The sequence below is a fragment of the Scyliorhinus canicula genome, chromosome 14, assembly GCF_902713615.1.
Source record: "Scyliorhinus canicula chromosome 14, sScyCan1.1, whole genome shotgun sequence".
Taxonomy (NCBI): Eukaryota; Metazoa; Chordata; class Chondrichthyes; order Carcharhiniformes; family Scyliorhinidae; genus Scyliorhinus; species Scyliorhinus canicula.
The window spans coordinates 123,944,893-123,960,264 of record NC_052159.1 but is presented as its reverse complement, the minus strand read 5'-3'; the positions used below and the strand labels follow the sequence as shown (position 1 = coordinate 123,960,264).

At 47.5% G+C, this 15,372-nt stretch overlaps 1 protein-coding gene across 2 annotated transcripts in view; it reads left to right on the top strand.

The window, feature by feature from the left end:
• The window catches only part of gpc6a (glypican 6a), a 1,200,543-nt gene that overhangs the window by 652,440 nt on the left and 532,731 nt on the right, over positions 1–15,372 (top strand). For both annotated transcript variants that reach the window (XM_038818782.1, XM_038818783.1), the window contains exon 3: positions 11,823–12,214. In XM_038818782.1, the coding sequence (XP_038674710.1) occupies positions 11,823–12,214 (392 nt within the window). The remainder of the gene's footprint in view (positions 1–11,822; positions 12,215–15,372) is intronic.

Genomic DNA, 15,372 nt, shown 5'->3' with positions numbered 1-15,372 from the left:
TACTTCCCTTCTTGAACAAGGGGACAACATTTGCTATCCTCCAGTCTTCCGGCACCATTCCTGTCGACAAAGACAACATAAAGATCAAGGACAAAGGCTCTGCAATCTCCTCCCTGGCTTCCCAGAGAATCCTAGGATAAATCCCATCTGGCCCAGGGGACTTATCTATTTTGACATTTTCCAAAATTGATAACACCTCCTCCTTTTGAAACTCAATTCCATCTAGCCTGGTCGACTGAACCTGAGTATTCTCCTCGACAACATTGTCTTTCTCCAGTGTAAACACTGATGAAAAATATCCATTTAACGCTTCTCCTTTCTCCTCTGATTCCACACACAACTTTCTACTACTATCCTTGATTGGCCCTAATTTTACTCTAGTCATTCGTTTGTTCCTGATAAAGCTACAGAAAGCCTTAGGGTTTTCCTTGATCCTATCCGCCAATGACTTTTCTTGTCCTCTCCTCGCTCTTCTTAACTCTCCCTTTAGGTCCTTCCTGGCTAACTTGTAACTCTCAAGTGCCTTAACTGAGCCTTCATGTCTCATCCTAACATAAGCCTTCTTCTTCCTCTTGACAAGTGCTTCAACTTCCTTAGTAAACCATGGTTCCCTTGCTCGACAACTTCCTCCCTGCCTGACAGGTACATACTTATCAAGGACACGCAGTAGCTGTTCCTTGAAAAAGCTCCACTTTTCGATTGTACCCATCCCCTGCAGTTTCCGTCCCCATCCTATACATCCTAAATCTTGCCGAATAGCATCATAATTGCCTTTCCCCCAGCTATAATTCTTGCCTTGCGGTATATACCTATCCCTGCCCATTGCTAAAGTAAACATAACCGAGTTGTGATCACTATCACCAAAGTGAAATGAAATGAAATGAAAATCGCTTATTGTCACGAGTAGGCTTCAAATGAAGTTACTGTGAAAAGCCCCTAGTCGCCACATTCCGGTGCCTGTCCGGGGAGGCTGGTACGGGAATCGAACCGTGCTGCTGGCCTGCTTGGTTTGCTTTAAAAGCCAGCGATTTAGCTTTGTGAGCTAAACCAGCCCCAAAGTGCTCACCTACATCTAAATCTAACACCTGGCCGGGTTCATTACCCAGTACCAAATCCAATGTGGCCTCGCCCCTTGTTGGCCTGTCTACATACTGTGTCAGAAAACCCTCCTGCACACACTGCACAAAAACTGACCCATCTATAGTACTCGAACTATAGTATTTCCAGTCAATATTTGAAAAGTTAAAGTCCCCCATAACAACTACCCTATTACTCTCGCTCCTGTCGAGAATCATCTTTGCAATCCTTTCCTCTACATTTCTGGAACTATTCGGAGGTCTATAGACAACTCCCAACAGGGTGACCTCTCCTCTCCTGTTCCTAACCTCGGCCCATACTTCCTCAGTAGACGAGTCCTCAAACGTCCTTTCTACCGCCGCAATACTTTCCTTGATTAACAATGCCACACCCCCCCCCCCCTCTTTTACCATCTTCTCTGTTCTTACAGAAACATCTAAATCCTGGAACCTGCAACAGCTATTCCTGTCCCTGCTCTACCCATGTCTCCGAAATCGCCACAACATCGAGATCCCAGGTACCAACCCATGCTGCAAGCTCACCCACCTTATTCCGGATGCTCCTGGCGTTGAAGTAGACACAGTTCAAACCAGCGTCTTGCTTGCCGGTGCCCTCTTTCGAACTTTTAACCCTATCCCTGACCTCACTACTCTCAACATCCTGTACACTGGGACTACAATTTATATTCCCATCCCCCTGCTGAATTAGTTTAAACCCCCCCCCGAAGAGCACTAGCAAATCTCCCCCCCACAGTTGAACATTAGAAGTGATTAACCCCCATTCTCACATCTAGAGCTTCTTAACCTCTCTAACCATGTCACTGTGTCTTAGTGCATCCCCAACATCCGTAGTGGAGGTGGAGGCAGTCTGCTGCCTGCCATGTGCTATTGTCTGTAATGACCATGGTGGGTGTACTCTGGAGGGCCGAATTCTGGGTGGCCCCGGTCTGCTTTCAGGGTCCGGCTGTGTGGCAGTGCCACCCTCCCTGGCCTGTGGAGCTAATGCTGATGCAGTCAGAGGAAGAGGGTATTTCACTGGGTTTGACATTCCCAGAGACGCCTGTCTGGATGGTCCCAAGGTGTGCAGCAGTTGATCCTCTTCCTGGCTGCTGGAGGGCCCCTCACTGTCTCCATGGGAGGGAGGATCAGCTGCAGTGAGCTCAAGAAGACCTGTCCCTCACTGGCATAGACTCTGGTGGATGCCAGAAAGTGTCTCTGCCACGGAACGCAGTTCCTGGAGCAGTGCAAGACAGAAGTCTTAGAATCATAGAATTTATAGTGCAGAAGGAGACCATTTGGCCCATTAAGTCTGCACTGGCCCTTGAAAAGAGCACCCTACTTAAGCCCATACCTCCACCCTATCCCCGTAACCTAACCTTTTGGACAATTTAGCATGGCCAATCCACCTGACCTGCACATCTTTGGACTGTGGGAAGAAAGCGGAGTGGGAGGAAACCCACGCAGACATGGGGAGAAAGTGAAAACTCCACGTAGCATTCCAAGACCGGAACTGATCCCGGGTCCCTGGAGCTGTGAGGCAGCAGTGCTAACCACTGTGTCACTGTGCCAGCCACAGTCATGGACCAAGGTCTCTACTGTGGCTGCTACCCTACCATTGTTGACCTCGGTGTGTTGACATGTTGACACTATTACCTCAGACTGAAGGTGGACATGCTCCTCCATGGAGCCTTGGAATCTGAGTTCCAGCAGACATTGCTTCCTGATTTTCCTTACCTTGCCTTTGGAGCTCCAGCATCTGAGGCATGAGCGAGTGTAGAAGCTCATCACCTAATAATATTAATCTTTATTGACACAAATAGGCTTACATGAACAGTGCAATGAAGTTACTGTGAAATGCCCCCAGTCGCCACATCCCGGTGCCTGTTCAGGTACACAGAGGGAGAATTCAGAATGTCCAATTCACCTAACAGCACATCTTTCGGGACTTGTGGGAGGAAACCAGATTATCCGGAGGAAACCCATGCAGACACGGGGAGAACGTGCAGACTCCGCACAGATAGTGAGCCAAATGGGAATCGAACCTGGGACCCTGGAACTGTAAAGCAACTGTGCTAACCACTGTGCTACCGTGCTGCCTCATCTGACTGGGACTCAGCAGATTCCTGGTCTCCAGCAATCCTCTGAGTGCCAGAACCCTTGGGTGCCCCTGCCTCCGCCTTGTATGAATGGGACGTTCTGATGTGCTCACCAGATTGTGACCCTGAGGTTACTAATTCCCAATTAGTAATTCCCAACTAATTCCCACTGAGGTGTCTGCCTCTGCAATGGAGGAGGGCATGGGTGAAAGCTGTGATGAATGTTCAATGCCGGAATTTCGGAATCCCTCCTCTGGGCTGCCTTTGGGACTGGAGTCGACGACCAGGCTCGTTGATCCCTTTGGCTGCTTCGCAGATGTGCCTGCAAAAGAAAAGCAAGGGCCTCAGAAACATGAGACATCATTCACAGCATGTTAGTCTGATGGATGCTGTGGTGCTGAGTCCTCACTTGATGATCGCTGTCGATCTCACCATCAACACATAATGGTCCACTTCCTCTCTAGCCAGCCGAATGGCTCGGTCTTCAAAGTCTGTTCGGTCCTTGAAATCAGCCATTCCTCCACCAGTTTGGGACATTTCCCTTTTGATATATGCCAACCTCCCCTGAATGAAACCAGATGGAGAGTAGGTCAGATGATAAGGATGCCTTGCATGTGTGTGGTGAGTGGACCATGGACAGGATGAGGAGACAGCACGCAGCAGAGATGATGTTTTACATGGGAGAGTTATGTGGTAATATCCCTTGACCTGACAGTGAGTGACCTGTTGATGTGTGATGAGTTTGATTGTGTAAATTGAGATTTACATAAGAATGAATTACCCTGGCAGAACGGAGGAGATCGTTCATCCTCTTTCGGAACTGGGTGGTTGTCCTCTTCTGGAGAGCTTTGACACCGACCACCTCCCCTGCTGCAGTGATCACCTTTGATACAGGTCTTCGCCCAGAGCATTGGTACAGTACATCACATGAGGCCTCCACTGCGCCCACCAGGTGATCAAGGGCGACATCAATGAATATTGGGGCCGTATGCTTCTTAACTTTGGCAGCCATGACTTTACAGTGGCTTCCTTAGATTTGAAGTGTGCTGGCTGTGTGGAGGGCTACCTTTCGGTATGGCACCTGGATAATTGGATAAGAACAGGCGGCTGGATTTTCACAGTCATTATTGACTGGATAAGAACAGTCGGCTGGATTTTCACTGTCATTATTGACTGGAGAAGAACAGTCGGCTGGATTTCCACTGTCATTGTTGACTGGATAAGAACAGTCGGCTGGATTTTCACAGTCATTACTGACTGGATAAGAACAGTCGACTGGACTTTCACAGTCATTATTGACGGGATATGAACAGGCGGCTGGCTTTTCATAGTCATTATTGACTGGATGTGAACAGGCGGCTGGCTTTTTACTGTCATTTTTGACTGGATAAGAACAGTCAGCTGGATTTTCAGTCATTATTGACTGGATAAGAACAGTCGGCTGGATTTTCACAGTTATTACTGACTGGATAAGAACAGGCTGCTGGATTTTCACAGTCATTATTGACTGGATATGAATATCGGCTGGATTTTCACTGTCATTATTGACTGGATAAGTACAGTCGGCTGGAGTTTCACAGATCCATACAGGTCGACTCTGAAGTCCTTGAAAAATATTGGGTGTTATCTAGATACAGAAGTTCTGGCAGTTTCCAATATTGCTGGCAGAGGGAAGGTAGGCAAGCGTGAATCACCAGGCTGGAAAACCAAACTCAACAGCACCATTTGAATTTAGACTCCACTTTTCCTATTGCAGGGGCTTTAACCTGCAGTGTGGAAGTTCTGACCTGAAGTTATTTAAATTCCCAGCCCTTTAAACAAGAAAGAAAATAGTTGCAGCTGTTGGACTGAAAAATGAAAGACCCACTGCTGGAGTTCATTGATTGACACGTCATCCAGAATAGTTACATAAAAATAAATTACCATCTGTTCCTGCAGTTTATTGTTAAACTTTATTGTTGACATTTTGCAAGGATTCTTATTATGACTGAGTCCATTATGCATACTTAGCTTTTTTAGTTTTCACAGTTCCAAAACCACATGGAATCATAGCATCTTTACAGTGCAGAAAGAGGCCATTCAGCCCACCGAGTGTACACCAAACCTCCAAAACAGTACTTTAGGCCCACTCTCCCACCCTATTCCTGTAACTGCACATTCACCTTTGGACACGCCAAGGGGCTATTTCGCATGGCCAATCTACCTAACCTGCACATCTTTTGACTATGGGAGGAAACCAGAGCACCCAGAGGAAACCCATGCAGACACAGGGAGAATGAGGAAACTCCACACAGGCAGTCACCCGAGGTCGGAATCGAACCCGGGTCCCTGCCTCTGTGAGGCAGCAGCGCTAATCACTGTGCTACCATGTCGCCCCTCAACAGGAGGGTTGAGTTCACATTTTAATTGATCATTTTAAAAGGCCATTAAGAATTTGTCACTGAATAGAAGTCAGCGTGTATTTATAACAAATTCACTTGAGTGGATTTAAGGGGCGGGATTCTCCCCTATCCTTCGCACCTTCAGGGGCTAGGCCCGCCGTGGAGTGGTTTGCGCCCCGCCGTCCGGCGGGAAAGGGGCTTGGCACCACGCCAACCGGCGCCAAAGGGCCTCCGCTGGCCGGCGCGAGTTGGCGCATGCGCGGGAGCGCTAGCGCGTGCTGGCACCATCCCCGCGCATGCGCAGAGCGCTTTGCTTCCACACCGGGAATGGCGGACCGGTACAGCCTCCGGTGCGGAAGGATAGAGTGCCCCCACGGCACAGGCCCGCCCGCGGATCGGTGGGCCCCGATTGCGGGTCAGGCCACTGTCGGGCACCTCCCGGGGCCAGATCTCCCCGCACTCCACCCCCCAAGAACCCCGGAGGCCAACCACACTGCCATGTCCCACCGGTAAGGGACGTACTCCAATTTACGCTGGCGGGACCGGCAAAAGATGGGCGGGACTTCGGCCCATCACGGGCCAGAGAATTCGGGCAGCCCTGGGGCCCATTGAGTCGCGCCGGACCCCGCCATTCTCCGAGGCAGGGGGCGCGACTCACGCCGGGCCGATTTTTGGGGGCAAGGAGAATTTGGAGGATGGCGGTGGCGGGATTCACGGGATTCTCCATCTTTGAATCCCGCCCAAGATCTTTGAATAGTTTACATGAATGATTTTTTTTTTTCAGTACCAAGTGTGTTGGATTGAGAACTTTCTTGGATTGTTATTTTTTAATCTCCACATGGATCCTGAGGTACACCCAGCATGAATACTAGATGAATGGCTATAAAGTTGTCATGGCTGTTTTGAGGTGGCATGGAGGTGGAATCAGGACATGAGATGACATGGAAGTGCCATGGTGTATAAGGTGGTATGGGTGTGGCATGGAGTATGAGGGAGCATGGAGATGACATGGGGATCTGAGGGGACATTTGGGTATTGGTGCTTGGGGGTGGGTGGGCTGGCATTGCAGAGAACAGAGGTGGGCCTTTTAACCAGCCTACTTTTCCATTTCCCACCTTCATACCCACCTTTGAAGAGCCTCTGGAGATGTAGGCCTGGCTTGATCACTTTCCCACTCTCTCGGAGTGAAAATTGTGCATATAGGGTCATTTCCATGGGGACAGGACTGCCGAATCAAGAGGTTTCCCAACTCAAGCTACCAGCTTCCATGCTGGAAATTTGGCCCTGTTAATTTTGTCCACAACCAATGTAACAAATGTACAGCAATCCTCATATAAGAACCGCAACATATATTTCATCTCAACATTGAAAAATATCCCAAGGACTCCACAAAGGTGCAATAAAAAAGGACCCTGAGCCAAAGAAGGAAGGGTGACCAAACGCTTGGCCAAAAAGGTGTTTTTAAGTAAGGTTTCTAACTAGGAACAGAGGTTGTAGGCATGTAGAGGTTGAGGAAAGTAATTCTGGAGTATAGCACCTGGACGATTGAAGACATGTGGCCTCCACTAGTATGGCGAAAGAAGTCAAGGATGCACAGAGGGAAGAGTACAGCGTGGATTATAGAGCTGTAGGATGTTAGACATAGAATTTACAGTGCAGAAGGAGGCCATTCGGCCCATCGAGTCTATGCCGGCTCTTGCCCCATACCTATCCCCATAACCCAGTAACCCGACCTAACCTTTTTTTTTGGACACTAAGCTGCACATCTTTGGACTGTGGGAGGAAACACACACAGACACGGGGAGAACGTGCGGACTCCGCACAGTGACCCAAGCCGGGAATCGATCCTGGGACCCTGGAGCAGAGAAGGAACTGTGCTAACCACTGTGCTACCATGCTGCCCATTGTTGTAGCAATAGCAAGGGGAATGTCCTTTAAGGTATTTAAACCGTTAAAGGTGACAATTTTAAATTTGAGGTACCAGAGTACTGGAAAACAAAGCAAGTACTCTTTCATGGGACACGGAGATCACTGACAAGGTCAGCATTTGTTGTCTATCCTCAATTGTTTTCTTGAATACAATTAAGTGGTTGGCTAGGTTATTTCAGAGGAAAATTGCCGTGAATCTGGAGTCATTTTCTGGAGTAAGGGCTTCAATTTCCTTCCCTATAGTGCATCAGTGAACCAGTTTTATGATAATCTGGTAGTTTTATGATCGTCATGACTGATGAAAACCTTTTAGTCCGTATTAATTTAATTAATTGAATTTAAATTCCCAGTTGCTGTGATGGGTTTTGAATCCATTGTATTGATTTTACTGACTGCTGGTTCTGGGAACAAAAGCTGGGGTTAGGGCGCAGGCAGGAAAATATCAAGGTGCCACGAAGAGGAGGCTCTGCAGCAGTGGTCAGCTGGGAGAAGATTCCCAACTGCAGGTCTGTGTTTACTGTACAGAGACGGACTGAAAATTTGTATATTAATATATTTGTATATTAGTTTCGCTGCCTGAGGAGCCTGCCAAGTACCTGGCAGAGACCTCACTGCAGCAGTCTGGGGAGGACATTATTACTGCAGCATCCATGGCCCCAAGAAAGGGGCCACATCAGTGAAGCCACTCCCGCAGCCCAACTGGACCATCTGGAGGGTAGTTCTCAACTTCCAACTTACTCCTCCACCCTTGTGATCACCGAGCTGCCTCAGCAGTAACTACTTCTCTTGGTGTTGAAGCTGAGGTTCGAGCCAAATCTGATAGTGGCTAGCTAATAAATTCTTTCAAGGGAGGTAACCTTTCTCTTGACTGCTGGGCAGTAACCTGGCAGAGGATAGCTTCTCTAATGGGTGGACCATCTGGCTTGACACATAACGCCACCCATGCAGTAAAGTTAAGAATTTACCCTTGGGTCTCATATTCCAGAGCAGGCTGTTTAAGAATTTGCTGTGAGCCATTTCCTAGAATTTGTAACAGAGTTGGTGCAATTTAAAATTTTCGACTCATGTTCAATTGAATGTGGGGAATTAGAGGAAAAGTACTCTCTCGGCAAATATTGCATCAGTTCTATAAATGATTGCACTGTTATGTATATTCCCTTTGTCACTAGTCCAGTCATGTTCCAGTTAACTAAATATTTAAAATAATCTTGGCTGGTCTCGCTTATTTGGTGAATTGGAAAATTAAAGGAAACAATAGTGACGACACATTCACCCAAAATAGGATTAGTCAGCTGGATAGAAGGGAGTTTCAAATGTTGCCTATCACCGAGAACCTTCTGATCTCTAAACTGGCAGCTGTTTACCTACCTTGATTGAAAATTTATGTTTTATTTGAACAACTTTTGTAACCTTGGAACAAACCTGTCACCTCCTGTGGGCGTCAGCACTTTCTGACATTTCTGACGAGCTGGTTATCTCTGAGCCCCTCTCAACGGAGCAGGTAGAAAATAGGATTCTATCCAACTTGGTATCTTTCAGTGATATAATGGCGGATGTGATGATGAAAACATCCTAGGCTGGATTCTTCGTCCTCTGGATCCTCTGTTTCGTTGGCAGTGTACTCACGCCCGCGGATTTCCCGATGGTGTAGGGGTGCCCACAGTGGGAAACCCCATTGGCCGGCTGACGGGACAGAAAATCCTGCTGCAAGTGGGGCAGCGCCGCACCTGAAAACGGATGTGGCGGGTCGGAGAATCCGCCCCCTATATTTTTTTTAAAATTTAGAGTACCCAATTTATTTTTTACAATTAAAGGGCAATTTAGCGTGGCCAATCCACCTAGCCTGCACATCTTTGGGTTGTGGGGTGAAACCCATGCAAACACGGGGAGAATGTCCAAACTTCACACGGGCAGGGACCCAAAGCCGGGATCGAACCTGGGACCTTGGCGCCGTGAGGCAGCAGTGCTGACCACTGCACCACTGTGCTGCCCTCCCCCCCCCCCATATTTTAAATATCCTGAAAGAACTTTCTACATAAAGGTTGGAGGTGAGCGAGAAGTTCCAGGCTAAATATAAGGCAATCGGAGTGCAGTGTTCAGAGATTTCATTGGACCATAAAATTCCTACAGTGCAGAAGGAGTCCATTTGGCCCATTGTGTCATCACCGATCCATGACCCACCCTATCCCTGCAATCACATAACCTAACCTTCACATTCCTGACACTAAGGGCAATTTATCATGGCCAATCAACCTAACCTGCACATCTTTGGATTGTGGGAGGAAACCAGAGCACCTGGGGAAACCCACGCAGACATGGTGAGAACGTACAAACTCCACACAGACTTCATCCAAGGCCGGAAATTAACCCACGTCCCTGGCGCTGTGAGGCAGCCGTGCTAACCACTGTGCTTCCATGGCACCCTCCACTGTGTTACCATGTCGACCTTTGCCAAATTATTCCAATTTAATCACGTAAATCAGCATTTGGCACAGAAAGCTAAACATCTCTTTGAAAAACCTGTTACTGAAAGTCACCGCTTACTCAGCTTCTGAAAGCTCATTCTGAGAAATTAATTGCATCTGATGTCACTATTAACCTGCATGATTCTATCCAAATTAGATGCAGGAAACATTTTGGCAAAAGGAACAGAGTTTGATCCTGAAAATAACACATCAAGATGCTCCTGTAATGATGTCAACATTTATGTAAACTGATGGATTAGAATTTATAAGATCATGCATTGTCTTTTGCAGCAAATGATCAGAAACAAATTAACAGTTTTATTTGCATTGATTAATGCAAGGCCTGTACAATTTTACCATGGACTTTCTGTGCTCTTATTCGAGGCTTCTCGGTACATTTGTCCTTGTTATATCTGATCTGCACCCTGCTGTTGTAGCGTCTTATTCAAATATACAAAATACCATCTGTCAACCCATCCAGATGGGCCTCCTCACTGATGGTTTTGCTGGTGGTATCTCCCTTCCTGCGGGGAACAACCCCCGTCGATTCTGAGTACCCCGTTCAAATGAGCGTTAAGTGAGGGGTCTTGCTTCCTTCACTCAGGAGGAAGTCCAGCCTTTGGGAGCAGCCGACCAATCTGCTTGGGCTTCCCATCCGAAGCCTGGCCCGCACCAGTATCAAATTGCTGTGTGGTCAGTCAGGGCGGACAGCAATCCGGAGGCAATTCCACCCCTTGAATTTCACCCTCTCCTTATTAAAAAACCCGCCGATCGAGGAGCGTAATATTCTAACCCTGTCCTGATCACCAGCCCTTACTCCATCGCTGCTGTGTCTTAAACATCTTAAATGGAAACTAATAGGGCCAGTGGATGTTATAATGATGAATAATTTGATATCATTATATTCTGGACTGCAACCACATTCTGCTTCACACCAAATTACAAAAAACCTCCAAAAATAATTCATAACAGGAATATATTTTAATATTTAAACGTTACCATTCACAAGTCAAGAATGTATATTGCAAAAATAAATACTTTAGTCATGTGTTAAATAAGATATTGAATGAAACTAACATTTCTCGGTTGGTGTCCATGGTGTTTGCTCTTGTATTTATTAATAGCTTCAAATATCTTCTCATGTAGTATCCCATGGACTGGATTTTCCATTTCAGCGGCGAAGTGCCAGCTCGGACGGAGAATTCGCGGAGTTTAACGATGAAAAAATCAGCGCCGAGCCCTCACCGATTTTGGGACCAATGAGGGGCTAGCAGCGGCGCTGGGTGAAATTCACGTCTCCCACGCCAAAAACGACCAGAGAATGGCCGGGTCCATGGTCGTGCATGCACACGGCTGACGACCTGCAGCAGTCGCGCCTTGCAACAAGGTGCCCGCCATCCGTGGACCCGACCTGTCATCCACGACCCCACAGCCCACACCTGTCCACCCCTCACCGGTCCCCCCAGCCCGCTTGGAAGCCCCCCTGCCCAGCGGATCCTGGCCGAGTGTGGTGACGCTGGACACAGTTTGCAGCCACCATGCTGGGTTCCCACACAGCTGAGACCACACGGAGCATCGCGGGATGACCGGCTGTTGATGCGCCAATGCTGTTGCAACGGCGCGCGATGTGTTGACGCCATTTCCGAGGGGGCGGAGCATGGGTGGCCAGTGTCAAACCGCCACCAGCCCCGATTTGGGCATCGGAGTCGATTCTCCGCCTGATCGCCGGTTACAGTGTTGTGATCGGAGAGCGGAGAATCCAGCCCCATATGTATGAGCATGTTTGATTGCTCCATTGTTGATATTTGATAGGGACTGACAAATCTTTTCATGACTTTAACATCATTCCCCAAAATCTGTTTTTTATTCTTGCAGAATTCTTCCGAGAACTGTTGCAAAATTCTGAGAAGTCTTTGAATGACATGTTTATACGGACATACGGCCAATTGTACTTGCAGAATTCGGAAGTGTTCCAGGGTCTCTTCACAGAGCTAAAGCGATACTACACAGGCGGCAATGTAAACCTGGAAGAGATGCTCAATGATTTCTGGGCCCGTTTACTGGAACGTATTTTCCAGCTGGTAAACCCGCAGTATCATTTCACGGAGGACTACCTCGAATGCATCAGCAAATACACCGACCAACTCAAACCATTTGGAGACGTGCCTCGAAAGCTGAAGATACAGGTGACAAGGGCTTTTGTTGCAGCTCGGGCTTTTGTGCAAGGCTTGACTGTTGGCAGGGAGGTTGCCAATAGAGTATCAAAGGTAAGTGAGGAATTCTTTCAGTTTGTGCATTGCAAATTGATTCACAAAGCATAAACATTAGCTCCAGATTGACTGGCACCATGATATAGCAGTATTTATGTAGAGACCTGCCAGTCAGCTATTTAGAAGAGTGTAGATTTACGCAGAACTACATTGAATTACAAAGAATATCCAAAAAGAAACAGGCCAATTGGCCTGAACAGTCAATGCCAGTATTTATGCTTCACACCATTCTTCATCTAACTATATTGGCATAATCCTCTATTCCCTTCTCCCCACACTCATCTAGTCTTCGCTTAAATGTATCTGGACTATTTGCCACAACAAATCTCTGTGGCAGCAAGTTTTACATTCTCAGCCCACTGAATTTTTTTGTGACTATCTTACATTCAGGACCTACAGTTTGATCCTTCCCCATAAGTGGAAACACTACTCTGTTATAACCTTCCATGATTTTAAAGGCCACTTTGAACCCTCAGCTTTCACTTTTCAAGAGAAAGGAGAAGTAGCGTGTTCATTATTTCCTGAAAATTATAACCTCATGCTTGAACCTTCCTTGTAAGTCTGTTTGCAACCTCTCCAATACCTCTGAATCCTCTTTTGTATTTGTGAATAGAAATGTGCACAATACTCCAAGTTCTCTAACCAAGGTTCAACAGATATTTAACAGAGCTTCTCTACTTTTCAATGATGTGGAGATGCCGGCGTTGGACTGGGGTGAGCACAGTAAGAAGTCTTACAACACCAGGTTAAAGTCCAACATGTTTGTTTCAAACACTAGCTTTCGGAGCGCAGCTCCTTCCTCAGGTGAATGGAGAGGTATGTTCCAGAAACATATATATAGACAAAGTCAAAAATGCCAGACAATGCTTAGAATGCGAGCATTTGCAGGTAATTAAGTCTTTACAGATCCAGAGATAGGGGTAACCCAGGTTAAAGAGGTGTGAATTGTCTCAAGCCAGGACAGTTGGTAGGATTTTGCAAGCCCAGGCCAGATGGTGGGGGATGAATGTAATGCGACATGAATCCCAGGTCCTGGTTGAGGCCGCACTCATGTGTGTAGAATTTGGCTATAAGTTTCTGCTCGGCGATTCTGCGTTGTCGCGCGTTCTGAAAGCCGCCTTGGAGAACGCTTACCCAGAGATCAGAGGCTGAATGCCCTTGACTGCTGAAGTGTTCCCCGACTGGAAGGGAACATTCCTGCCTGGTGATTGTCGCGCAATGTTCGTTCATTCGCTGTCGCAGCGTCTGCATGGTCTCACCAATGTACCACGCTTTGCGACATCCTTTCCTGCAGCGTATGAGGTGGACAATGTTGGCCGAGTCGCACGAGTATGCACCATGTACCTGGTGGGTGGTGTTCTCACGTGTAATGGTGGTATCCATGTTGATGATCTGACACGTCTTGCAGAGATTGCCATGGCAGGGTTGTGTGGTATCGTGGTCGCTGTTCTGAAGTCTGGGTAGTTTGCTGCAAACAATGGTTTGTTTGAGGTTGCGCGGTTGTTTGAAGGCAAGTAGTGGGGGTGTGGGGATGACCTTGGCAAGATGTTCATCTTCATCGATGACGTGTTGAAGGCTGCGAAAAAGATGTCGTAGTTTCTCCGCTCCAGGAAAGTACTGGACAACGAAGGGTACGCTTTCGGTTGTGTCCTGTGTTTGTCTTCTGAGGAGGTCTGACACGGTTTTTTGCTGTGGCGCGTTGGAACTGTCGATCGATGAGTCGAGCGCCATATCCCATTCGTACGAGGGCATCGTTCAGTGTCTGTAGATGTCTGTTACGCTCCTCCTCGTCTGAGCAGATCCTGTGTATACGGAGGGATTGTCCATCGGGGATGGCTTCTTTAATGTGTTTAGGGTGGAAGCTGGAGAATTGGAGCATCGTGAGGTTATCCGTGGGCTTGCGGTAAAGCAAAGGCAAGTAGTGGGGGTGTAAAGCGAAGTGCTGAGGTGACCGTCCTTGATGGAGATGAGTGTGTCGAAGTAGTGGGATCAGGCCTTTAAGTGGGCATTAATTGCCTGCTGAAGGCCCTCAATGGGGCCAGGGGCTGGCAGCCCACCTGATAACTCCACCCCCCACTTGTAAAATCACAGTGCGGCAGGGAAGGTGGGCCTGCAGCAGGCAGGTGCTGAGTGTCCTATTTTACTGCTCCACAAACCTACTTTCCCGCACACAGGTGGCCAGTAAATCTGGTCCCTTGGGATGAAACATCTTGGGCTGAATTCTTCATTTCAGCGGCGACGTGCTGACGCCAGCGGAGCATGTGTGGTCTTTTACGACCAAAATATCTGATTCCGGCACCCGTGAGGGGGGCTAGCAACGGCGTCAGGTGAAACTCCCGGGCACCAAAAATGGCCGGGTCCCTGGCTGACGATCTTCAGCGGTCACGGCATACAACATGAGTCATGTGTGGACCCAACCCGTCACCCCCAACTCCGTGTGCATATCGGTGTATTAATCTTTGAATGGCACCTTATTGATTTATCCAAGTATATTACATGCATTGGCTCACTTTGATCTATCCTGCTGATGACCTTCTCAAAAAATTCTAATTTGTCAAACATGATTTTCCTTTCATAAAACCTTGTGACTGATCAATATGATTTTATCAATAGATTGTTAATAATAATAATTTCTGCGTTTTCAGGATGACAGATGTCAGGCTAACTGGCCTTGTTGCACGTTTTACTATGGGCGTAAAACGCGTTTATTGGGGTGTATTAACTTCCAAGTGCTTAACACCACTAGGCTCTGTTCTATGTATTTATTCAGCTTTAGGAGTCGCCAGGTGCCGTATAGACACCGTCACGAGTATTCCAAGGTCAAGTTCAAAGTAATAAAGACGATACACCAATTAGTAAGGTCCAAACGATAATATTTATTATACAGTTATAATAAATACTCATGCACACACTAAGAGACTAAGCTATGACTAAACTAAAGTAATCAGAATACTTATCTAACAGGAACAGGCAAGGTCAGGGAGCGAAGCCTTCGTCCTGGTCTTGGGCTGCAACCTTCGGCAAGCGTTCTGGTCACTGGGGGTTCTAGCGGGCTTAGTTCGCGTAGCGAGCGTCGTACTGGCACTTACGGTTCGGCGGCTGGTGCTCGACGGCTGGAGTCAAATTGGATCTTCAAGGTCTTGGTCAGAGCCGGA